We start from the raw sequence: 25,842 nt of genomic DNA, 5'->3' as shown, positions 1-25,842 counted from the left end.
AGACCATAGCAGATGGCCCTGGCCATCAGTTCTCTTTCAGGTGTTGTTCTCACAAAGTAAAATAATTAAAAGTGTGGACCCCAAAGCACCCAATTATCTCCTCCCCATGGAAGGGCTTTGATCCTGCAGGACAGCCTTGATGTTTGCTTTTTTTACTTTTTTATCAGAAGCATTTTTACTCTAGCAATGAACTCTCCATACACCTGCCCTGCCAACAGCCTTGGCATTGTGCAGGAAGACCTGGTGTAAAGTGGCTTCCCAATGCCAAAATAATTCCACAAGTACCTCACTGAACGTGCTTCCTCATCTTCTACCAGGATGCCAACAATTTCTTCTTGATTTCCCAGGTCCTAGCGATGTGTTTGCTTGCAGAAGGTCAGCAGCTGTACCTGCACTGGAGTCACAAGGTGGGGAGGGTCAGGGCTTTCTGGTAACTCAAATCCATGCTTTAAATCAACTGCATCTGTGGTGTTTCTCTGATTAAAAAAAAACCCAAACAGATTATGGGAGAGAAGGAAAAGAGGGAACAGGTTAATCTAAGGAGGCATTAGATGCCATAAGGTATCCATAGATATCCATTATGGTTAGATACCATGAGATACCATAGGCTTTAGGTATCATAAGAATGATATTTCCACCTGAGCTGATTACCTGAACACCTTTTGCAGTCATCAGAGGGAAATTAATCCTCTGAGGATGCAATACATCCAGCTGCTGGTCACAGACCTCTAAATTAAGATAACATCACCCTTAAAGTACCTTTTCCCCCAGCAGCCTTCAGTGACTCAGTCAGGTGAAGATGGCTGTGTTTGGTATTTCTGTCTACATGTGGTGACAGGAAGACAAAAATTTCCAGATGGAACAGAGCTCAATTTTCTGTAGCAGACTCCTGCAGCAGTCAAGCAAGTGGCTGCTGTCTCTGCAGAGGAGAAGGTTGGATTTTCCAAGGCATCCTCATGGGTTTTGCTTTTTGATCTTTGGGTGGTTTGGGAAATGCCACCAGGAGTTTTGAAGGTGCAGAAACAAATCCTCAGAGAGCTGTTGCTGCAAAATGGTGCATTAGAATCACCTTCCCTGAGAAGTTCTTGAGGTCATATGAGGCATTTAAAAAATGAGCCCCTAGGAGGTAATGTAATGTGGTGGCAAGTTTTGTAGTGAAGGGAGTAACTGAATGTGTAGATACTTGATCCTGTTTCTTCATTTCAGGAATGGAAATGTGGTCATCTTTACTATTGCTTCCAGCAGAACCAGGAAGATGTAGAACAAGTTGTAAAAAGAAAAAAAAAATGGGGCTGCATCCTTTTGTGGAAGAAATTAGGGCTGGACTATTAAGGTGTTGATCTGTAAGATGCCCCTGAAGAATAGTTAAAGACTTAAATAGTTAAATCCATCCTTTTGTGGAAGAAATTAGGGCTGGATTATTAAGGTGTTGTTCTGTAAGATGTCCCTGAAGCCTTGGTTAAAGCCTTGGTCCCAATTCTAGTAGAATTTGCACTTAGTTGTCAGCAGGCAGATGATGTACCAAGAACCATCACCACAGAGCAAGAACCTGAAAAATAGACTGAACTACACCCTCAATTTTTTATTTTATTAAAAAGTGAGCTCCCATCTCTTTGTTATGAGAGTATTCGTGGTGCTGAGTCCTGTTGCAAAGCAGCTCAGAGCATAAGGAAGCTGCACAGCTGGGTGGAATTCATCACTACTGAACAAAACCATCTGCAGGTCAGGGATTTCTGTGGTCTCAGGTTGCACCAGGGGAGGTTCAGGTTGGATGTTAGGAAGAATTTCTGCACTGAAAGGGTTATCAGGCATTGGAACAAGCTGCCCAGGGCAGTCATGGACTCACCATCCCTGGAGGGATTTAAGAGTCATATAGACATAGTGCTTAGAGATATGGCTTAGTTAAGGACTTATGTTGGGCTAATAATTGGACTCAATGATTTTGAAGGTGCTTTCCAACCAAGGTAATTCTGTAAATCCTGTAAGCTGATCATCTGGGCTCCATCTACAGAGAGAGAGAGAGACCTTTTCCATCATAAACCAAGTGGGAATGGTTCACCTCTGGAAATTCCTCTCTTTCTCCAGTGATTAGAGAGAGAGCCCTGAGATCTGAGTTGGATACCCAAATCTTTAGATCAGTCTTGCCATACAGAAGAGCCAGTGGATAGCTCTGATGATCTGGTTTTAGTCCCATTGAATCTCTCTCTCTCTGAACTGGAATAGTCAAGCTCATGAATCCTAAACTTATCAAGACCAAGCTGCTCAAATAAGCCTCTGAGTGGAATGGGTAACACACCCAGGGCAGAAGTGCTGCAGCTGATTTATTTCACTTTTTTGTCTCCCCAGATTGGGACTTTGGTTGTCCTGGGCTTCTCAGTCACATCCCTCTTCATCATCTCCTTACTCTGGGGAGAACAATGGCAAACTGTCCGTCTGTCTTTCCAGGTAAGAGGGGCTGGGAGGCTGGTTTGAAAAAAAAATCTTACTTGTGGTAATTGGTTGGAAATTGTTTTAATGCAGGTTGTTCTTTACATGGGTTTTCCTGGCAGGGTACTACATGATTTAACCGTGACTTAACATTTCTTGTTTGGAGGAAGAAAGCCAAGACCTGAGGTTGAGTTTCATGATGTACCACGTCACTTTTTTTTTTTTTTTTTTTTGGCAAAAATGCTGTAGGTCTGCTGTTAATTTCCAGATGCAGGTAAATCAGACCCCTTTGGCTAGTAGGCTTGTTGAAACAAAAACTTTCTCCTACCTGTCAGCTTTAACGTAAGCCCAATTTCAGTTTTCTGTGACTCAGAAGCACTTTATCTCCTGAAGGCAAGACTGCAGGGACTTTTTGGTGGAGAACACTGGTGGCTGGTCTATCCAACTCAACTTTCAGCAGGGCAGAAGCTGGAGGTGAGAGCTGCCCAGTGATGTTTAGTGTTTGACTGTGCAGGTCCTTAGATATATCGGGTAGGAAGAAGTCTGTAGCCTTTGGTTACCCAAACACTTTGGTTACTTGCAGATTTAACTGGGGCCCAGCACCTCTCCTCCATGTGCTTTACTGCTTGTGAATGTTGGGAGAGTGATGCACAGGAACTGGGAGAAGAGTCACAGATGTGGTCTTGGTAGGGTGGGGTTAATTCCTGCTCAACAGAGTTTGGTTGTGGGAGGTCAGTGGACAACACCCAGATGAATATAATCAAAGTATTGCTATTTATTGAGGGTAGTGGTAGCCCTTTTATACACAGGCTGATAACATAAGCATATTGCTGGTTTGTACAACACATTCTTCCTATGCCACAGGGCACTGTCTAACTGGTTAAATACAATTGTTTATGTGCTGTCTATGTGATACTTTCCTATCCTGTTATTCTTCTTTTCTGCTGCCAACTCCCTTACCTTTTGCCTGTAGCTGATCTTTTAGTAACCTTGCAGCTGGGCCTCAAGGCCTTTAGATCACTCTGGCTGATGCTAAGTAGTCAGGGTTGCTCACATGTCCATTTTCTTCCAAAAACTCTCCAACATTTGGTAACCATGGGACTGTGCCCTGGAAAAGGTAATGAGAAACCATCGGTTTCACCTCCCCCTTACAGAGGTGGAGAAGGAGAAGGAGACATAAGAACCTCTGTGTTCCCCACAGGTTCTTTACTTTTATTATATTTAAGGTCCCTTCCAACCCCAACTGTTCTGTGATTCTATGATTTTGAGTGCTCAAGCCCTTTGAGGTGCTTCGTGTGTCCTCCTGCTGATGTTCCCAAAGGACACACATCTCCTGTAGATCCTGTGTCATGTCCATTAGCCCTGCAAAGCTATCTCAGATATCCTGGACATCTCAGATGGCACCTCTGTTTATGCAACTGCTTCTGACCCAAAGATGTTGGTATCAAGTGTCTGAGGCAGACAGTATCACATGCAATAACATCTCCCAATGACTGCTGCTTTCCTCAGCCCTTCCAGCTTGGAGAATCTGGCCTGGAGTAAGCAATGGGAAGGGCTTGCATCTGGATAGTTTTTTTATTTTTAATTACTTTTCTTATATCACAATAGTTAGTAACATACAGGTGTAGATACCACATCTGATCACTCAGGTTTGTTGACATCAATTTAATGATTCAGCTGCTGTCTTGGTGTGGAGATAACTGTTACCTGGATGGGATTGGATTGGCTTAGATTGGGTGAACCTGGAAGATGCTTACAGGTTGTGGCATAGTAGTAATGAAAATTGTGTCCTCATGTCCCACCTTCTGCCATTTCAAGGTTTTTAACCGTGTCCCAGTTTAGCAGATCTGGATGGACCAAAAAGCAGGAGACAGAATTGCTCTCCATTACCCCCCTCTCCCCTCCTAAGGGAAGATGAAAGGGAAATAAGGATGAGAGACTTTAAAATTGGAAATTGAAACAGGTTTACTAGAACAAAAGGGCAGTGACACGTGGGAGAAGGAACAAATATATACAAATATATATATATATACACACACAAATATACAAAGCCCAGTCTTGATGATGGAAGGGATTGAGAGAGCTGCTGATGTTATTGCCCTGCCACTCTCCATCATTTCTGAAAGATCATGGCTAACAGGAGAGGTGCCTGAGGACTGGAGGAAAGCCAATGTCACTCCAGTCTTCAAAAAGGGCAAGTAGGATGATCCAGGCAATTACAGACCAGTCAGCCTCACCTCCATCGCTGGAAAAATGATGGAGTGGCTCATTCTGGAGGTCATCTCTAAGCATGTGGAAGAGAAGAAGGTTATCAAGAGTAGCCAGCATGGATTTTCCAAGGGGAAATCATGCTTGACTAATGTGATAGCCTTCTATGATGTTGTGACTGAATGGGCAGATGCAGGGAGAGCAGGGGATGCAGTCTGCCTTGCCCTTAGCAAGGCTTTTGACACAGTCTCCCATAACATCCTTGTGAACAAGCTCAGGAAATATGGGATAGAAGAATCCACAGTAAGATGGATTAAGATCTGGCTATACAATAGAGCCTGAAGAGTGGTAATCAATGGTGTGGAGTCCAGCTGGAGTGGAGACCAGTGGAGTCCCCCAAGGATCAGTGCTGGGTCCAGTCCAGTTCAGCATCTTTATCAATGACCTTGATGATGGGACAGTGTCTTCTCAGCAAGTTTGCTGATGACACAAAAATGGGAGGATTTACTGACACCCCAGAAGGCTGTGCTGCCATTCACATGGACAGGCTGGAGAGTTGGGCAGGGAAAAAGGTAATGAATTATAAGGGCAAGTGTAGAGTCTTACATCTGGGTAGGAACAACCCCAAGTACCAGTACAGGCTGGGGGCTGAGTTCTGGGAGAGCAGTGAAGGGGAAAGGGCCCTGGGGGTGCTGGTGGATGGAAGGATGCCCATGAGCCAACAATGTGTCCTTGTGGCCAAGAAGGCCAATGGCATCCTGGGGGGCATTAGAAAGGGGGTGGCTAGTAGGTTGAGAGAGGTTCAACTCTCTCTGTACTCTGTGAGGCCACATCTGGAATCTTGTGCCCAGTTCTGGGCCTCTCTGTTCCAGAATGACAGGAAACTGCTTGAAAGAGCCCAGGGCAGAGGCACCAAGGGGATGGAGGGAGTGGAACATCTCCTGGTGAGGAAAGGCTGAGGGTGCTGAGGGGCTCTTGGAGAAGAGGAGAATGAGGGGTGAGCTCAGTAATGTTTATAAATATGTAAGGGGAGAGAGCCAGGAGGATGGTTCCAGCCTGTTCACAATTATGCCCAGTGACAAGAGGCAATGGGTATAAACTTGAGCATAGGAGCTTCCATACAAACACAAGGAAAAAATTTTTCACTGGGAGGGTGACAGAGCCCTGGCACAGACTGCCCAGGGAGGTTGTGGAGTCTCCTTCTCTGGGGATATCCAAACCCCACCCGGACACGTTTCTATGTGACCTCCTGGAGGTGACCCTGCTCTGGCAGGGGGGTTGGACTTAGAATCATAGAATCCTAGAATTGGCTGGGTTGGAAGGGACCTCAGAGCTCATCAAGTCCAACCCTTGATCCACTCCCACTGCAGTTCCCAGCCCATGGCACTCAGTGCCACATCCAGGCTCTTTTGAAATAGCTCCAGGGATGGAGAATCCACCCCTTCCCTGGGCAGCCCATTCCAATGCCTGATCACCCTCTCAGTAAAGAAATTCTTTCTAATGTCCAACCTAAACCTCCCCTGGCACAGCTTGAGACCATGGCCTCTTGTCTTGCTGAGAGTTGCCTGGGAAAAGAGCCCAATCCCCCCCTGGCTCCAACCTCCTTTCAGGGAGTTGGAGAGAGTGATGAGGTCTCCCCTGAGCCTCCTCTTCTCCAGCCTCAACACCCCCAGCTCCCTCAGCCCTTCCTCACAGGATCTGTGTTGGATCCCTTCACCAGCCCAGTTGCCTCCTTTGGACCTGCTCCAGCACCTCAATCTCCTTCCTGAGCTGAGGGGCCCAGAACTGGACACAGGACTCAAGCTGTGGCCTCCCCAGGGCTGAGCACAGGGGCAGAATCCCTTCCCTGGACCTGCTGGCCACGCTGTTCCTGATCCAGCCCAGGATGCCATTGGCCTTCTTGGCTACCTGGGCACACTGCTGGCTCATGTTCAGCTTCCTGGCAATCCAAACTCCCAGGTCCCTCTCTGTCTGGCTGCTCTCCAACCACTCTGTGCCCAGCCTGGAGCTCCCCATGGGGTTGTTGTGTTGAACCTCATCCCCTTGGGATCATCCCAACTCTCCAGTCTGTCCAGGTCCCTCTGCAGAGCCCTCCTGCCTTCCAGCTGATCCACACTTCCCCCCAGCTTAGTGTCATCTGCAAATTTGCTGATGATGGACTCAGTCCCCCCAACTAAATCGTCAATAAAGATATTATGACTTGATGATCTTTGGAGGTCCCTTCCAACCCCTAATTTTCTGTGGTTCTTGGATGGGTGTCTGAGGGCCCCAAGGGGTCCATGGCTCTTCCCAGCACCCAATGGATGTGGATTCTGAAGAGCATGCAGGGAGCTGATGGTAAAATGGGGAATTCTCCAGGGCCTCAGAAGGCAGGGAAGCAGCAGGGAAGAAAGGAGCAAGAATAAAAGAAGGGCTTCTATGAGGATCAGATCTCCTCTAACTCCAGAGGTGTTTGGTGGATCCAAGACAGGGTGTTCCAGAGGCTGAGCTGCTTGTACCTGCAGCAAGAGCCTCTGCAGGTGGAAAGCTGTAGCCCTGTTGTGGTTTGTTTCCATCTCTCACTTCATCCTTTGACTAAAATCCTTTTCTCTCCTTGCCAGATCACAGCTCCCTATCTCCACATTGGAGCAATAACCCTCATGGTCCTCCTGGCCTGGCCTGTGGCCCTTCATGCTGTCAGAGCAGATAGGAAAGGTACAGTAGCTCTGCTTCCTGCTCCCTGTGTGATAAAAGGCCAGTATTGGTGTGGGAAAAAGAGACACAGGAGCTCTTTCCTTCCACATCTGCATCCCAGATGGAGAAGACTTAACTTCTGTGTATCCCCATAGGATGTCAGGGAGTGATAAGACATGGGGAATGGTTTCAAACTAGAGGGGAAAGTTAGATTACATATTAGGAAGGTGTTCTTCAACATAAAATATCACACGGACATGCTGGAGGGTTTCCAGAGAAGGGCCAGGAGGATGATCAGAGGGCTGGAGCACCTCTGCTGTGAAGACAGACTGAGAGAGTTGGGGTTATTCAGTCTGGGGAGGAGAAGGCTCTGAGGAGACCTTATTGTGGCCTTCCAGTATCTGAAGGGGGCTACAAGAAATCTGGGGAGGGACATTTTAGGATGTCAGGGAGTGATAGGACATGGGGGAATGGATTCAAACTAGAGTAGGAGAGATCTAGATTAGATGTTAGGAAGAAGTTCTTCACCATGAGGGTGCTGAGACCCTGGCACAGGTTGCCCAGAGAGGTGGTGGAAGCCCCATCCCTGGAAGTTTTTAAAACCAGGCTGGATGGGGCTCTGAGCAACCTGATCTGGTGGGAGGTGTCCCTGCCCATGGCAGGGGGGTTGGACCTGGATGATCTTAAAGGTCCCTTCCAGTCCTGAAAATTCTATGATTCTGTGATCCCAGGGAAATAAGCAGGGCTGGGGTTTGGGTTGTGCACTGTCCTGTGGCTGTCCAGGTGCATTTCTGGTTTGTGTGCTCCCTTGCCCAGTTTTAGGCTGTACCAAGGTAGTGACAGAGTTGAGGCCGAGGTGATGAACATCAGTATCCATGTTCTGAATCATGGATGGAGATCTTTTCAGTCCTCTGTGGGAGAAAGCAGCCAGTGGCAGCTCTCCTGCCTGACCTTTGCTGGCTGTACTCAGCTGCACTGTCTCTGAAAGGAACTGCAGCCCAGTCAATCCACTTTGGACCAGTAAGAAGCCAGCTGAGGTAGAGGAAAGAGTTTTTTGATCAATTCCTCTTGTTATCTCAGGGAGAGCTCCTGTCCACAACTGAGGAAGGTGATCAAACAGTGTAAGGAGAAGTCTGGATGTCAGGAACAACTGCAGAAGAACCTGCCTCTGGGAGTGGCTGTTTTTCTCTGACCTAGTCTCTCCATATAGCCAAAAATGTCTACATGACACCCATCCAGAGACATTGATTTACAATAAAAGTCAGGACAGAATGGACTGGTGAAGGCATTTTTTTTCCAGCCCAGGATTTTTCTTACTGAACAACAGCTGGGGAGGTTGGGGGAAATACACATCCCCCCAGGTCTAAGAGCATCTCAGCTTAACACAGCAGTTGGGTGTAAACCATATTTCCTTCAGAAACACTGGAACAATGTGTAGGGGGGTGGTGATACCCAGTCAGGAAAGAGATGTTGGTGCATAGATGTTTGTTTCTCAGAGAAACTTTTTTGTTTGCTGAAGTGAAGCCTCACTGGAGCTCTTGGGCAAGGTGTCAACAGACCATGGGTAATGAGTTGGGAAGCCTTCCAGTACCTGAAGGGGCTACAGGAAAGCTGGGGAGGGATTTCTTACAAGGGGAGAATGGTTTTAAACCGAAAGAGGGGATATTTAGGTGAGATCTTAGGAAGAAATTCTTTCCTGTGAGAATGGTGAGGCACTGGCCCAAGTTGCCCACAGGAGCTGTGGCTGCCCCATCCCTGGAAGTGTTGAAGGCCAGGTTGGATGGGGCTTGGAGGTGTCCCTGCCCATGTCAGGGGGCTTGGAACTAGGTGATCTTTAAGGTCCTTTCCAAGCTAAACCATTCTGTGATTTTGTGATGCAATAGCAGTGCAGTCAGGAGTCTATAGGATTCTGCAGGGGACACACTGAAGGTCACTGACAGCAATCTGAACAAAGCAGGGAAATATTCACTTTAAGGAGTTTTAATATAGTTGAAGGACAAAGGTTCCTCCACTGTTAATGAAACTTCAAAATCTTCTTATCTGAGTGAAAGAAATCAGCATCCTTCTGTTGAGGATTATTTTCCTACAGATGGAGGGTATTTCACTGCACCAACTGTAAAGAAAAAAAATCATAGAATCCCAGACTGGTTTGGATTGGAAAGGATCTTCAAGATCATCCAGTTCCAACCCCTCTGCCATGGACAGGGACACCTCCCACAGCCCAGGTTGCTCAAAGCCCCATCCAAACTGGCCTTGAAATCAAGGCTGTGTCTTGCTGTAAGTCACAGTGAGATGTAATTAAAGCACAAAACCTGCAGTCCTGACTTACATCCACATCCTTGCTGTGACCAGTTTGTTTTCCCAGGGTGCATTGTTAGGAGAGAAAGTGAAAATGAAGGGGAAAAGGGATGGAAAAGAGGATGGGACAAAGTCCTGCAGCTACTTAGCTGGAGGGCTGCATTAAAAATCAAGCTGCAAGGCAAACCCATGCATTACCATGTGGATTAACTCAAGCCTTCCTCCTTCAAATTCTTTCAGTTGTTCAGGTGATAATTGTTGGTCCATACCTGGCTATCCTTCTCTTTCTTTTCTTGATACCTCTGGGGATGTACTCTCCTTGCATCAGAGAGATGGGGACACTTGGACCAAAGCCAGCCCTCATTGGACACCGTGGAGCACCAATGGTAGGTCCAGAGAAGTTATTTTACATCATTGCTTCATCCTGTGTCTTGCTACCATCATTATCAACATCATTTTCTGTTATTTTTCTATGGAATCTGTGGAGGAAAGAAAGGGAGACACTTGTATTTGTAACTGCATGGCAAAGGCATCAGGGTTTGCTAACAAGGAGACCCCAGTTCCTGAGGGACAAGATGGGTTTGGTGGCTAAAGGGGAAGAAAACAAACTTTACCAAGATAATGATGCTCACTTAATAAAAAGCAGAGGTGTTATAAAGAGACAGAAAGTACTTAGAGACTTCTCCATAGTCTGTTTGAAAATGATCTGCTCACACACTTTTTTTTCTTCTCAGCTGGCTCCAGAAAACACTGAGATGGCTTTTCGGAAGACAATTGAACATGGTGGGGATGGGCTTGAAACAGACGTCACCATCAGGTAAGGAGAAAATATTGCATCTTATATAAAATACAGACTGGTGGTTCTAAGTGTTGCCTTTGGAGACCTGCAGCTCCAGGCAAGGAGGTTCCACTGCTGGCTGGGACAGGATGCCTGAGCTGGTGGGTGATGACAGGGGCTGGAGGGCAGACTGTTCCCTGGCAAGTCAATAAGCTGGAGCTGTTCATTTAACAATCATTATATCTACAGTGCATTTCAAGCCCCTGCCCTGGTCTGACTTCCAGGCCACAGTGAGGGTTGTATCAGGCCAACAAAGCAACAGAACATTATATCCAGGCTTGTGACAGCATTCTCCTAATTATTAGATCTTTAATTGCCTTTGTTCAGGGGACCCATTGCCAGGAACTGGTAACACGCTGTGCAGGCTGAGCAGATTCCAAGGGCTGAATGAGAAAAATATAAATGCTCAGATGTTCTACTAATGTGAACCTTTCTGTAAGAGAAAAGTTTGCCTTCCCATCACTGTCTATGTTGCCTGCAGTCCTCTGAAACCCAGAGAAACACTTTGGTGTCAGCAAAAAGAGATTTCTACCATAAGTTACTATCAATTTTTGGTGGGGCTAGCTGACATAAATGGCTCCATCTCCACTTTGCCCCTGAGCAGACTGTGGCACAGAGGGCATAATTTCTCCAAGGTCACCCAGCAGTGTTTAAGCTGGAAATATCTTCGTGTCTTGAGCCTCAGATTTCCTTCTTATCCCACCTTCTGCACTGAGAGAGGCCCCTGTGGTGCATTCGTGGTGGCCCAGATATTCTGACCTGGCACGAGTCTGCTCACACCATGGATGAACCCACACCTCAGGTAACCTGAAGTCTTGTTCTCCTTAACAGCTATGATGGGGTTCCTTTCCTCATGCATGACAGCACCTTGAAGAGGACAACTAACATCAAAGAAGTCTACCCCAATGACACTGATAAAAATGCTGCATTTTTCTCCTGGGATACTCTACAGGAGTTGAATGCTGGAACGTGGTTCCTTAAGGTAAGCACCAGAAAGGACTCTCATCATCTGGATGTAGGAGACACCAGCTGGCTACTGTTTAATAGCATGAATGTTACTGGTTGAGCCAAAACTCAAAGTAGAACTCTGTAGAAGTCCTTCACCTGGGTTCTTGTGGCTTTGTCCAGTTGGCCTTTTGGCTAAGGAGACCTATAGTGTGTTAGCCAGCAGGAATAGGGAGGTGATCATCCCCCAGGACTTGGCACTGGTGCAATATTGCATTCAGTTCTGGGCACTTCACTATAGGAAGGACATAAAATTGGGGAAACGTGTCCAGAGAAGGACAACAAAACTCATGAAGGGCCTGGAGCACAAGTCCTGTGAGGAGCAGCTGAGGGAGCTGGGGTTGTTTAGTCTGGAGAAGAGGAGGCTGAGAGGAGACCTTATTGCTCTCTTCAGCTACCTCAAGGGAGGTTGGAGCAAGGAGGGAAACAGCCTCTTCTCCTTAGTGAACTGTGATTCCCAGAGGGAATGGATGGAAGCTGCACCAGGGGAGGTTCAAGATGATGTTAGGAAATATTTTATTCACTGAGAGGGTTGTCAGGCATTGGAATGGCCCAGGACAGTGGTGGAGTCACCATCCCTGGAGGTATTTAACAGCATGTAGACCTGGTCCTTAGGGCCATGGTTTAGTGATGAGCTTAGAGGGTTGGTCAAAGGTTGGACTGGATGATCTTGAAGGACATTGTGTGATCTCATTATTGTCTGGTGGGTGTTCTTGTGGCTCCTTATCAGAACACATGGGCTGGGGGAAGGTCCTGTGTCTAGCAGTCATGGCCAACACAGCAGAGAGAGCTGTGAACTACATAGCATAGGGCCCAGAAAAAGCATCATCCCAGCCTGCGTTAATGTCCCTTGAAGAACTAAACACAACAAAATTTCCTCACCTACTGAGAGCTGATGTCAAATTTTTTCCCTTGTAGAGCTACGAGGTTTTTTTTTGCATGCAGCTGACTCCCAGAGGCGACTGCCTGATCGATTTCCTTTTTTTTTTTTATATCTGTTTATTTCTAGGACAAACCATTTGCATGCATGGGTTCACTGTCAAGGGCAGATCAGGAGCAGGCAATGAATCAGTCCATTTACACCCTAAGGAGTTTCTTACGCCTCGCAGACAGTCATAACAAACTGGTGATCTTTGATCTCTACCGTCCCCCAGTGAAGCATCCTTACAGGAACTTATGGCTCAACAGAACACTGGAAGTCATCCTCAAGGAGGCAAAGATTAGACCCCATCTGGTAGGGTGGCCTCATTCCTCCCTATCACTTTTCTTGCTCTCTGAATTGGGATGTCGGGGTGATAACCTGCATGATTTCACCTGCATAAAGTCAAGCCCCTGGCGTTTCACTTGTTTTAAGAGGTTTCATTTGAAATATATTCCCTGGGAAACAAAATGATGTAACCTGACAGCAGAGGAACTGGGAACTGAGCCTGTGTGTGTACCAGCTGGTTCCTTAGCCCCCAAAAGGCATCTTTTCATCTTGCTGATAACTGGCAGCCTACCCCCTGCCTCCCATACATATTTTATATGGTGCATAGAAACTCCTGCCTTAAATTAAAGTACATGGAGCTGGAGCCTTCATTGCCATTCTCCTTCCCCAGGCAATTCCCTGCTTGGGATGGATGCTGAATCCACGTGGATCAGGATATACATCCATCAATGTCTGGGGAGTTACGCTGATTTGCATCTGCCGAAGTTCTCTCCTCCCACGCTGGGAGAATGGGAGAACACAATATTTTCTCTGGCTTTCCCCACAAACCAAAGCTGTCTTTTCATCCACTTCAAACACCACATCTTTTGTTGGGCTGTGTGAAACCCCTGATTTCAAGTCGATAAGCAAGGAACAGTGAATACTTGAATACTTTATTCCTTGACGAAAGCGACTCGCAAGTTTTACCCCTGCCTCCAAAATGCTCCTTTGATCACTGAAAGAAATCCATCACTTGACAAGATGGGCTGGGCTTCTCAAGACCTTTATTTTTTTGTGGGTTTGTCTGAAGGGCAAGCCACCTTAGGAAGTCTGCTGTGAATTCACTGGGTTCTCTCGTTGCCTGCAGGTCTTATGGCTGGCGGGCGGGAGGTCCTTTGTTCAGTCTGTTGCTCCTGGGTTTCAGCAGACAAAAGGCAGTAAGGCCCCACTTGAAGAGCTATGGATGGAAAATATTGTCAAACTCAATCTGCCCTACACCCAAATGTCTAGTGAAGATATCCGGTAGGTTGTAGTTTTCAGCCTCAAGTAGTTGGTGGGAGGCAGCTGGACATTGTTTGCTTCATGCATGGGGCAATGTCTCCCTCCAGTGACCAACACCAGGATCTCAGGATCTATGGCTTTTTTTTTTTTTTTTTGTGGCTGTCCCTGTCACATTTTGGGGTTGGAGGAGTGCAGGTTACTCCTACTGGTGACCCTGTGTATGCCCAAGAAGTGCCATATGTAATTACACCCTCTCTGACCTCAGGACCCTATTTAATTAACCAGGATCTCTAGGATCTTCTGGGTAGAATAACACAGAGCTCCTGATTTATTGCCTTTCTCTTCATGGCATACTCAGACCCACCAACCCTGACTCATGGAAAATGAACAACTATTTAGCCTTCCATGGGTCTTCCACAAACATCAGGGTCAGTGCACAATGCTGTGATGAGAGACCACCACCCTCTTGTAGCTGATACTTTGGAGATTTCATTCCTTGTCTCCATTACTACTACTACTCTCTTGGTCCTGACACATTTTTCCAATGGAAAGCTCCAAATTCATTGCAGGAGTTTTCAAAATAGTTGTCTCACACGAAAAGAAAAAAAAAAAGAAAATCCGGTCTTAACTCTCCGACTCTTCTTTTGTAAATAAATTTTGCAAATAAATAGGGTTTTTTTTCCCAATGCACAAAACCATTGAAATCTAGTTTCTAACTTAAAAAAATTAAATGCTGATATTGATGATATATTACCATGTTACAAAGGATGATCTTACTGTGAATGAATTTTTAATGGTTTATAAGAACTTGAGACGAGTTGATGCAGCAGACATAAAGATGAGTGCTCAGGTTTGAGGTGGTTTTAAACACACTGTTGGGAGAGTACAAACACATCATTACAATTATTCAAATGCCAGAAGAGTAGGCAAAGATTTGACCTTTTGGATGTTTTAACTACATTTGCTTCCAGATCAATTATTCTCTACTGACCTATTGTGAATGATTAATCAATTATTGGCTGGTTGGCTTTCCTTTCTATTCCTTATCTAGGTCCCAAAGTGAGTCTTTCCTACAGAAAAATTTCCTGTATCTCCTTGATTCAACCCAAAAAAGAAGTACTAACCTCCTTGTTTAATGAAGGCAATTGCCTTTTGGTCTTTTGAAGGAAATATGCTGAGGCAAACATCACCACCAACCTCTACGTGGTCAGTGAGCCATGGCTCTACTCCCTGGCATGGTGCTCTGGGGCACACTCTGTGACCACCAATGCTGTCCACATTCTGAATAATCTCAGCCAGCCACTCTTCCTCATGGTAAGCAAAAAAATCTTCCCTCTCCCAGGGGCAGGAGGTAGGGTTGGGATGTTCATGGTTACCTTTGGAGACCACGAGGCAGTTCATGCATGGATAAAGGACTCATTGCATGAAAAGGACATAAGTTGGAACCAGGCTTGCCTGGAACCTCTCTGTCACTCCAGGTATTACCAAATCCTTCTCCTCTTTTCTCTTGGCTCAGATAGAAGCACCCCACTTGTTGGGGTTTGCAACCCAGGCCTTGAGATGAGGGAAAAGGAGTCCTATTGAGATGTGTAGGGAGAAAGCAAGGGTCTTCAAAGGCACAAGCTGGTGCACAGGGATTTCCATTTCTAAACTTCTGAAGCACATTATTGATGTCAGAAGTTCCTCATTTCCCAGGGAAAATTTTTCCATTTCCCATTTCCAGCACTGCCTTTCTCAAACTTGGTCTTGTTCCACAAACCTGAGTGCAACCACTATAGACATGACCACTCTTTGCTGGGAGGAGTTTTTTTTTTAACATAATTTGTCTACTCCCTAATCTGCCTTGGACAACCTGTAAGGCCAAGGAGTGATGTTCACTAAAAGTCCATTTTGCCAGAAAAAATGAGATGCCACCAGTTGATGTTAATGTTGGAGGGAAGCAGAGAGGACTTCAGGGCTTGTCTATACAAACAGGAGGTTCCTGTTAAATTCACTGTGGTGTGGTGCAATCTTCTTGGCCACACAACAGACCTGGTTTTAGGAAGGATGATTTGGCACCAACACCCACTGGTGAGTGGTGTCTTTGCCACCAAATACTTTAAACACCTGAGGAATATTACTGCACATGCAAACCAGGCAGCTAAATGGCCATTTTTGAGCAACAACAAATCGTTTCAGCTATTTTTTTTTGCATATTTTGGGGTCCTTGCTGGTGGATACATCTTCTGTTTTTCTCTTCCAGACTCCACAGCAGTACAATGTCATGTGGATCCTGACAGATCTGACCTCTCTGCTCCTCATCTCACTCATCTTTGCTCTGCACTGGTAATTACCAAGTTCTAACGAGCATCCTAACCTGGTGTTTTATGTCAGGTGGAGGGAAGGAGGGATTCTTCCAGGTGATCTGAAGGTTTAAAACTACTTGTGAGAACATTACCTTTCCCTTCAGGAAGTAGAAGAAAGCCCTGAAAGTTTCCAAAATCCTCTCTGCTTCTCTTGCTTGCTCTCATTTTCCCTTTCTATTTTGGCAGCTCAGGCACCGTCTACCTTCAGGATTCAGTGGAGACCTGGTGGATGTACAGTAGCAACATAAACCAGTTGTCAAAGCTGATGGGCTGAGAAAGGAACTGATTTTTCTGTTATTGCTATTTAGACACTGTTGCACTGGACTGACTTAGGAGGACAGCTCAATGTTAACATTGGAGCACCCCGTGCCTCTCTGTCTGCATGTGCCAGAGCCCCTGAGGAAATCCATCCTCGCAGATGAGGATGTCTGAATGTGTCCCAGACACCACATTTTTCTCTCCTCCTCCCACGCTGTCCAAGACATTGGTTCTGTTTAATGATTGGGAAACTTGGGGTTCCTGGGACAGGCTCACTCCAGTGGGTCGGGTGCTGGATGCTCTGCTCTACCACGGTTGGATGAGGAACTTGCCTGCACTCTTATCCCAGTGGTGCCCAAGGAAAGCAAGAGATGCTGGGCTCAGCTCTTCAGCTGGCCAGCTGTGGATGGGTGGAAGGACCAGCCCAGCCAGCCCAGGGGTTTTCTGCAGGGGTGCTGGCAGCACAACTGTGCTGCAGGTGACAGCAAGGGAGAACTTCGGGAAGCTCCTAGGTGAGCAGTCTGGATTGCTTGTAACCACGACTTGCTTTGGCACAGGAAAGTGCAGCACCTCTAATTTTGCCCTGGGATTGATGGAGGAATGAGTTCATAGCAGTATAGCCAGGTGATGAACTAGCAGCTCTGCTGGGCAGCCAGGCTTTTCCCTTCCCAAGACAAAGAGATTCCTTCCCTGCCTTTCCCTTTCACCCTGCCCTGCTCTCCTCAGGTGCTGCTTTAGTGGCTGTCACCTGGCTTTCAAGGGTGGTTCAAAATCATCCCTGAAATTCATCCCCACCTGTCTCCTCCTGCTCATGTGGTGTGTGCATTTCCCAGAACCCTGCAGGTGCTTCTGACCCAAACAATATAGACATTAAGAGGAAGTTCTTTATGATAAGGGTGGCCAAATGCTGACCCAGGTTGCCCAGGGAGGTGGTGGAGACCCCAACCCTGGAGACATTCAAGGTCAGGCTTGATGGGGTTTTGAGCAACCTGGTCTAGTTGAAGATGTCCCTGCCCATGTCAGGATGATCTTTCAAGGTCCCTTCCAACCCAACACATCCTATAATTCACACAGCAACCTCTTTTGGGCTGGCATTGCAACAAGGGTGTTCCCATCCCTCTCATCAGCAGTGACCTACCTGGTCTTGTTGGTCAGGTTTATCAATGCATCAAAAAAATTTTTTTTTAAATTTTCCTGGCTGCTTAGGAGTCAGTGGCTGAAAACATTTCTGGGGCTTTTGAGCTCATAAATATTTCTTAGAAAAGAGGCCCAGTCACAAAGTTGCCTTCAAAATGCTGTTGCTCACATGAAGTGTAGGTGTTTGGACATCAGTCATGCACTGGAGTCCCTTCTCAGTAAGGACCTGAGCAAATCCTAAAATACCAGGGCAGTTCCTGCCCTGAAAAAATAGGAAAATGTGAGCAGGGTATGAGGGAGCTCCAAGAAGAAACCCCAGTGAGTGGTGTCCTGACCCAGGTGCTTTTCCTCATGCAGGTGGAGGGAGAGGACTTTCTCCTGCTGTGCCAATGATGGTGACTCCATGCTGGATAGTGGAACCTACAACAAGTTCAGGACAGGTGAGCCAGGAGCTGCATCCTGCTCAGGGCTGATGGATGGGCTGGTGGGGGGTGCCTGTGCTATGGGGAAGGATGGCTGAATCCTGGGTTGTCTCAGTCTCAGGTGCAGTGGAAATCATTTCTCCCTTTGTTCAGCACTGGTGAGGCCCTGTCCAGGCACTAGGTCCAGTTCAGGCTCCCCAGTACCAAGCAGACTGGGACAAATGGGAACCAGCTCAGTGAGACCCCTAAACTGGAGGGCAGAGCATTTGAGGTCTGGGTTTGCATAGTGGGAGAGAAAGTCAAGGGGCATCTTCTCACTGTCTGCAGCCATCTAATGGTGGGGTGTAGAGAAGATGATTCCAGATGGTTCTTAGATGTACAGTGACAATAGCACAACTTTTGACTAGATAGAAAGAGAAAAAAAAAAATCTTCACCAGGAGGGTGATCAAATACTGGAAGAAGGGCCCAGATAGGTGAGGCAAATCCATTCTCAGAAATATTCAGAGCCCTGACCAGCCTGATTTAATTGACCCTTCTTCAAGCCAAGCTTGGGCCTGAGACCTCCAGATGTCCCCTCCAACCTGCATTCCTCTGTGATGCTGTGACAAGAGAGCCCAGAGGCACCAAGCTCTCGTGGGTCTTGCAGGGAGGGTGGGATTGGCTGGGAACTCACCCAGGGAGCTGTGATCCAGACAAAACCACCCAACTTGGGCCAGGTTTTGATTGCTCACAACAGCTGGGAAAACAACTGCAGATGTTTGGGTAGCTGACTGTGTGTCTCCTTCTCCAGAACTCAGTGACATACCTACCTCTGTGGCCTGATGTGGGCAAGGAGGGGACATGGACCTGCCACCCTGAGGACTGGAGAGAGCAGCCCTTCCCTTGCTGCCCCTTCCTGCAATGCAAACACCAACCCACCATGGGGGCAGCTTGGGGGAGGGGGGGGCTCATATCTGCTGGGTGAGGAGGAGACATTGGCATCCATGACCTTGCTGGATGGGGGGGTTCTTCCTCTCCTCCAGTTTTCCTCTCAACCCTGTGCCTGGCAGAGATCCCTGGGGTGTAGGAGAGCACTGATGGGGTTGCAGCCATGAAGAAGCTGTACACAGAGATGCAGCCACCACATGGGAGCCACCATTTCCCTGGGAGACCCTTGGTCACCCCTCACCCCCTCCCTCTGTGCATGTGTTTTACACATGCTGCAAACATCTGAGCATCCTCTGGCCCTCCTCATTCTCTGTTTCCCACTTTTCTCCCATCAGACCATCACTTCTCCACACAGTCCCTCCTTGCAGGTCTCCCCTGTTCCCAGAAACACTTCAGCCCCCCCGTGATGGTCAGGTTCTGGTGGCTGGGTCACTGGACTCCATTCTACAATGCAGGCAGAAGCAGTCTAGGTTTTTCTCTTTTCTCCACTCTTCCCTTGCCATAGACCCACCAGGACAGTCTCCTCCTCTTGACTTTGGGCAAGGACATATCTGCCCATCAGTGATGGACTTTTTGGTGCCTTGGCCATGTAGCTACTGGGACTATGACCAGGAGCACATGGCTTTTCTCCAACAGGATGGAGTTGCATGTGAATTGCTCCCACCACGTGTCCTGTTTGGTTTTCCCTAGGGAAGGGCTCTGTACCCTGGGATTTGTTCCAGTTTTCATTTGTCCCAAGTGCCTGCTGGCACACAAGGGGGAGGGGGTGTCTGTGCTCTGCTCTGCGAGGGAGATGTGAGCATCTCCCAGGTTTTAAGCCATAAATTTCTACTTGAACAGATAATAACATTATTTTTTTTGTAAGTTGCAAGTGCTGTTTTAAATACATTTTAGTTCTCCTGTCCTGTTTTGTTCTTATTGCGTCAAACCCAGAAAGGGGAAGAAAATAGTAGCCTTTACTAATAATAAAGTAATAAACAAGTAGTAAACTAATAGTAAACTAAAACTAGTAAACTAATAGTAGCCCTCAGGCTACAGACATTTTCTCCTACATGAGTCTCATCAAGCTTGCTGGTTATGATAAATAGTGAACTGTGATAGGGAAGCATTAGGTTTCAGAGTTAGCTGTGCTGCAAAGCACTCAAACCTTTCCAAGTTGCAATTTTGGAGTATTTCAGACAATAGAAATGCAAAAAGAAGGCAACATCCTCCTTTGGAAAAGGGCTAAAGGGCTGCTGGGATGACATAAAGAAGCCTCAGTTCTCTGAAGCATGGGGAGAGGATGCTACTGACAATGTTAAGCCCCCTCCCCATGCCCCACATCCATAGCTGATACACAAGTTTTTGTGGGTACCACTTGTGAAAATATTCCAGCAGCAAAAATAGGAGGTGGAGAGTGTGTAGGTTGAGTGGTGTCCCCTGTCTGGTGTCCCAGTCTGTCCCCTGGTGTCCAAGTGAGGTTCTTGGCTATGGTCCCCCCATGTCTGCTTTTAATATTTGTTGGAAAAAGCTCAATGTACCTTCATCCGTGATCTCCCTGCTGCCATGAGGTGCTGGTACCTCCCAGCACTCACCTTCCTTATCCTTGGCAAACTTCATTCAGTGAGATCTGTGCTGTCCTGCAATGCTTTGTGTCTTGTCAAATCTCAGCTTCTGTTTTTGCTGCTTCACAGCCAACAGAGGCTGCCAATGCTGATGGACACGTGGCTGACTCCCATATAGAATTTTTTTCACCCAATAATTCCTACATCCAGGGATTCATCTCAGAACTGGCCTTTGTGAAGGAACCAGCCTGTATCTTGTGAGGATGAGCTATGGACTCTCCCCAGGCTCCAATGTTTGGGTTTTTTTTAACCTCAGAAAGAAAAGATTTCACTTAATTTCTAATCTGGGCACACTGATGATTTGCTCCCCATTGCTAGATACTCTCACCAGGAGTCCTCTGCAAGGAAAACTAAGACATGGACATGCTGGAGTGTGTCCAGAGAAGGGTCAGGAGGATGATCAGAGGGCTGGAACACCTCTCCCATGAAGACACTGAGAAAGTTGGTGTTGTTCAATCTGGAGAGGAGGATGATCAGAGGAGAGCTTATTGTGGCCTTCCAGTATCCGAAGGGGGCTACAAGAAAGCTGGGGAGGGACTTTTTAGGATGTCAGTAGTGATAGGATATGGTGGAATGGATTCAAACTAGAGGAGGGAAGATTTAAATGTTAGGAAGAAGTTCTTCATCATGAGGGTGATGAAGTTCTTCATCATGAAACCCTGGCACAGGTTGCCCAGAGAGGTGCTGGAAACCCCATCTCTGGAAGTTTTTAAGGCCAGGTTGGATGGGGCTCTGAGCAACCTGATCTGGTGGGAGGTGTCCCTGCCCATGGCAGGGGGGTTGGACCTGGATGATCTTAAAGGTCCCTTCCAGTCCTGAAAATTCTATGATTCTGTCTTGTCCCCATTAAGCACTTCAGAGCCCTGAGCCACCACAACCACAGAGTGCAGAACCACCTCCCACAAACTGTTTAATGGTTTGTTTTGTTTTGTTTTAATTGGATTATTTTGCTTGGACACAAGTTTTTCACGGTACATTGCTGGGTGTGAATACAAAGAGGCCAGCAGATGCTGATACATATGACACACAGGCACACGCACACAGAGTGTCCCCCCCCCCCCAAAAAAAAAAAGGTGGGTGGGGTGCATGGGAGAATAACAGAGCTGTGAAGGGAAGGAGCAGGGTGGTGGATGGAGAAAGCTGACCCAAGGCAGCACTGGAGAACATTGCTATGCTGCTTTGTCTACTGAGTCTCCTGTGGAAGGCAGAGGTGGCTGGAGACTCACAAAAGGAGTGGGGTTCACGGGGGGTGAGTGGGGGTGATGGGCATGTGGCTAAGGCTGGGTGGGATCCCTGGGACAGCTGGATCATGGCAGCTTGGGAGAGGAGAGGAGCATCAGAGACAAGTTGAGAAGGCAGCTTGGGTCCCCGTGTAGCCTTGGCTGGTGTAAGCATCAAGTCCTCAGGGTGCCTTGGGTAGAGGGATGGTGGAGGATTTCCTAACAGCCCTTTCTGGCTGGTGGATGTCTCCATGCAACATCTCATTTGCTTTGGGAGGAGCCCAAAAGTCACTGCTGCATCCCAGCCAGATGTCACAGTCCTCAAGGTCTTGGAAGCAGTGCTGTCAGCTCCACCTGGCACATCATGGTCTTGGAAGCCCAGCTGAGTTTAACAGAACAATCCATGACTTCCCTACATGATGGACTTTGATGAAAAACAGCCCCACTCAGCCCAATGCACAGGACCAAGAGCTGCATCTACTGAGGTCTGCTCAGCATCAAGTCTTGGTGGACAATTCCCATCCCTCTGGATGCCCCACACCCAGGCATGGGCTCTTTTGAAGCCTGGATTTTGAAAAGGCAACCCCAGGCTCCTTCTCCTGCATCCCCCCCAAGACACAGAATGGCTTCAGCCTTCTCTCTGCTGGCAGGTCCCATCCCAAAACAGGCTGAGCCACACTGTGTGGCATTGGGGGAAAGATGGGACAAACCATCCAGCAGCTTAATACTGTATTAATACAGCCAGAGGTGGAGAAAAGCCCCCAGAAATCAAGGGCCTGTTCCTGCTGTGAGTGGTTCAGGTCTAGCTGGGACTTACAAAGAGCCATTTTATACAGCAACACACAAGCAAACACAATAAAACCATCAGCTGTTTCCAACCCTGATGACCAAATCCAGGTTTCAATCACAGCTCAACAAGGGCTTGGCCTCAGTCTTCCAAGTGAAGGGACCTAAAAAACCCCTACATCCTATTGGGATGTGCAGTAAAGATCCTCCCAGGGTTAATTTGTCTGGACACAGAGGGCAAGATGAGATCATTTGTCTTCCAAGCTTCACTTCCAGCTGAGCCCATAAGTTGGGACAGATGTGCCTTACTTGGCCTCCAGCAGTCATGGCTCTGGGGGAATCCCTGGGTGAAGGATTGTCCTGCAGGTCACCCTCAGCCCCAAACCAGCATCCAGATACCGGCACCAAATGCAGGACTTTTTATATTTTTTTTTTTTTTACCTTTTAAATATTTTAAAAAATAAATAGAAGAAGAAACAAACCTTTAAAATTTGTTCTTTAAATAATTTCCAGCATTGCACCGACAGCACTTCAGTACTCTAACTTGTTCAATCAGTAGTTTCTTTATTCTGATTCCTAGTTAAAATGTGCTCCTCCCAGCCTGCTTTTGCTTTCTGTCCTTCTTAAGAACACCATGTATTCTTTTGGAATGTCAAAAAAAAAAAAAAAAAAGCCAAGCCCTTCCATGCTCATTGGACAGCTTTCTAGCATAGGCTGGGGCTCTGTTATTCCTCTTCAAACCTGAAATGCCCATAACCTCCCCAAAAGCTGTTAGCATCCTGATAGCTTGCTCTTGCTTAAGAGAAAAAAAAAAACCAAAACCAAAACACCAAACCAAACCAAGCCACACGTGCACACACACACACAAACACACACAAATCCCCTTCCAAGAGCCTTGGTGATGATGCCAACCATTGGGTTTGGGCAAACCTCCTGCTGGTCTGGCTTTGCTCAGTCACTGTCTGAGAGCCGTGGTGTCCCCTGGAAATCTTGGAGGCTGGAAGATGGGAGTCAAGGTGCAGGGTGGGGAGGGAGAAGAGGAGGTCAGAGATAGTCATCTTCACTGGAAGGGGAGGTGGGATTGGAGCCCTCAAGATCAGAGTCCAGCGAACTCCCTGATGGTGTTCGGCTCATCTTCCACATTTGGGAGGCAAAGGTTCTGCCCCAGCTGCACGGGTATCCCACAGACCTCAGCTGGTGAATAAGCCCCATGGCCACCTGCCAGTGGCTTCTTGCAGTTCACTTGCTACCCTTTGCACTCCTCTGTTTGCTCATGGCTGTCAGCATCTGGCTGATGTAGGAGGTCAAAAGATCATCCATCTTGTAGCCCTGAGGAGGAAAGAGAAGATGGTATCTGCCTTTAGAGCAGAGTCTACAGTCCACGACTCATGTCCCCTGAACACACTGCCTAATAGTTGTTGATTTCCAAATTTTCAGGTACTTTTGGACTTTTTCCACCATTCTCCTGGAGTGAAATGACAGCACCACAAGGAACAGTGTCCAAACATATTTTGCGGTGCTGAGATGAAGGAACTCACTGTCCCAGGTTGATGCTGAGGTTAAAGATGTAGGGACCTTTAGATGGTGACCTGGATTTTCAAATGGCCAACAACACCCTAAATGCCTCAGCTTCATAACAATTAAGCCAGCAGGAATTTTTATCCTTCATACTTTGGGTTTAAGAGAGTCCAGGAGGAGGCTTGTTGCTCTGACTGTTACTAGGGACAAGCTGGGCAGAGGATCTTGGTAAAAGGGCTCAAGAGCACCTCCAGAGCCCAGCTCAGCTTTAATGTGCTTTTCAGACCAGTGACAGGGAGCAGTGTCTCATTGCTTTTGGGATGGCAATGTCCCAAACACCTTGCTTATAAATTGACCAATGGACCAAGTGAGAGCCCTGACCTAATAAGGGGGTTGGACTCGATCTCTGAGGTCCCTTCCAACCCAACCAATTCTATGATTCTATGATTCTAAGAGCACTAGAAATCCAGAATGAAAAAAAAAACAAATTAAAACCAACAAAACAGAAAACACAACCACATCAGAGGCTCTTCTAAGAGATCACTTTCAGCCCAGAGAATCCCTGAGACAACAATTTGCTGGAAATACTGCTGAAGTCAGGGTTTGGTCTAAGTGTGCCCCATAATTTAATGCTCCTTACCAAGGAGGTCTCACAGAGCAGTTTGCTGCCTCTCACCAGGTTGCCAATGGTTATGTGGAAGTAGGTGTTGCCACTGCTCCAGTTGGAGATCTTGGTGAAGGGATGAGTGATGAGAATATCCTGGTAGGAACAAAACATTGACACTCAACACACGAGAACCTCAACTTTCTTGAAGGGCTTTTGGGGACCTCTCGTGTCCTCGTTCAATTCCCACCAAAGCAGGCCAAGGATTTCTACTGTGATGAGACTGTTCCTCATGGGAATGGCAGTGAGACACAAGTCTCTGGATCCTCCAGTGCTTCTGGAGGACTGGAATGACCTGGTGGCTGGTGGAACTAAACTCATTTACTCCAGCTCCTGCCCTAATGTCTGTGAAAGGATTAAGAAAGGAGGGTGTGTGTATCCTCCAGTTACAGAACCCTAAGAGCTGGTGCTCCCAAATCCATCTGCTGTTGAACAAGGCAGGGCTGGCTTGTGCAACAAATTAATTTCTGCCTCCAAAAACTTTCCTGGCCATCCATCCTTTCAAATTAGGCTTATTATAACTCCAAAAGTTGTGAACAACACACTTTTTGGGATGACCTCTGTGCGGGGTTGGGCAGTGGGATCAGGAGCATCTGGTAGATACCTTGGTTTTTCTTACCTTGGTTTTGGGATCGATGAGGCTGACTCCATGCTTATTGATGGCAATTAGAAGGATTTCTGGATAATTTGGCTCTGTAGTTTGCTGTTGGAGATGAGAAGAACTGGTTAGGAGAAGTATCATGAAAAATCAGACCCCTTCCTTTTTTCCTGGCTCCCTCTTTTCTCCTGCCAGCACTGGGGGGGACCATTAACTGCTGTTCAGTTTCTCCATTAAAAATAGAGTCATTGGCAATAGTCAGGGCTCTCCAGTTTATCATGGATCTCCTAAATCCATGGTAACAGGTAGGTGAGTGGCTGACAGCACTGAATTCCTCTCCACTGGGAAGGAAGAGCTGGTGACAGGCTGGCAAACCTCAGATATCTCCTTCACCCTCCAGTCCCTCTACTCCTCATGCCTGCTGCTATGGACCTTCAGAACAAGACTACACTGCTCTGTCCCCTTTACATTCAGTTTTGCTGTTGCTAAATCCTTGTCCCAGCCCTGTGCCATGAGGACCCTCAATTTATTCCATTGATGAGGTAGGACACAGTGTATGGGGCTCAGCTCCTGGCCCTGCCACAGATTTCTTGGCTGCTGTGTCACTTCTGTTGGCAAAATCACAGGATATAATCAGATCCCTTATGTCTTCTAAACCAAACAGAAAATGGGGTTCCCAAGTTCAAGGAACTCACAAGTCATTTCAGCAACTTGTTTGCATCCCA

The 25,842-nt window shown here is 47.1% G+C and overlaps 2 protein-coding genes across 6 annotated transcripts in view; one reads left to right on the top strand and one right to left on the bottom strand.

Annotated features, from left to right (window-relative positions):
- Nucleotides 1-19,630, top strand: part of GDPD4 (glycerophosphodiester phosphodiesterase domain containing 4) — a 48,222-nt gene extending 28,592 nt beyond the window's left edge. For 3 of the 5 annotated variants that reach the window (XM_071766599.1, XM_071766512.1, XM_071766424.1), the window contains 12 exons: nucleotides 348-407; nucleotides 2,347-2,445; nucleotides 7,236-7,329; nucleotides 9,847-9,992; nucleotides 10,341-10,423; nucleotides 11,276-11,426; nucleotides 12,459-12,683; nucleotides 13,504-13,658; nucleotides 14,804-14,951; nucleotides 15,880-15,962; nucleotides 17,735-17,817; nucleotides 18,591-19,630. In XM_071766599.1, the coding sequence (XP_071622700.1) occupies nucleotides 348-407; nucleotides 2,347-2,445; nucleotides 7,236-7,329; nucleotides 9,847-9,992; nucleotides 10,341-10,423; nucleotides 11,276-11,426; nucleotides 12,459-12,683; nucleotides 13,504-13,658; nucleotides 14,804-14,951; nucleotides 15,880-15,962; nucleotides 17,735-17,817; nucleotides 18,591-18,622 (1,359 nt within the window). In that variant the 3' untranslated portion in view covers nucleotides 18,623-19,630. The remainder of the gene's footprint in view (nucleotides 1-347; nucleotides 408-2,346; nucleotides 2,446-7,235; nucleotides 7,330-9,846; nucleotides 9,993-10,340; nucleotides 10,424-11,275; nucleotides 11,427-12,458; nucleotides 12,684-13,503; nucleotides 13,659-14,803; nucleotides 14,952-15,879; nucleotides 15,963-17,734; nucleotides 17,818-18,590) is intronic. The other 2 variants (XM_071766762.1, XM_071766677.1) reach the window with 1 other exon arrangement.
- A 3,124-nt stretch (nucleotides 19,631-22,754) lies between these two features.
- The window catches only part of MYO7A (myosin VIIA), a 115,039-nt gene continuing 111,951 nt past the window's right edge, over nucleotides 22,755-25,842 (bottom strand). The window contains exons 49-51 of the mRNA XM_071766289.1: nucleotides 25,139-25,222; nucleotides 24,496-24,615; nucleotides 22,755-23,666 (exon numbers count right to left, since the gene is read on the bottom strand). Of these exons, the coding sequence (XP_071622390.1) occupies nucleotides 23,577-23,666; nucleotides 24,496-24,615; nucleotides 25,139-25,222 (294 nt within the window). The 3' untranslated portion in view covers nucleotides 22,755-23,576. The remainder of the gene's footprint in view (nucleotides 23,667-24,495; nucleotides 24,616-25,138; nucleotides 25,223-25,842) is intronic.

Source organism: Heliangelus exortis, chromosome 1, assembly GCF_036169615.1.
Source record: "Heliangelus exortis chromosome 1, bHelExo1.hap1, whole genome shotgun sequence".
Lineage (NCBI taxonomy): Eukaryota > Metazoa > Chordata > Aves > Apodiformes > Trochilidae > Heliangelus > Heliangelus exortis.
Note: the sequence above shows the minus strand (reverse complement) of the source record. Positions and strands in the feature narration are given on the sequence as shown.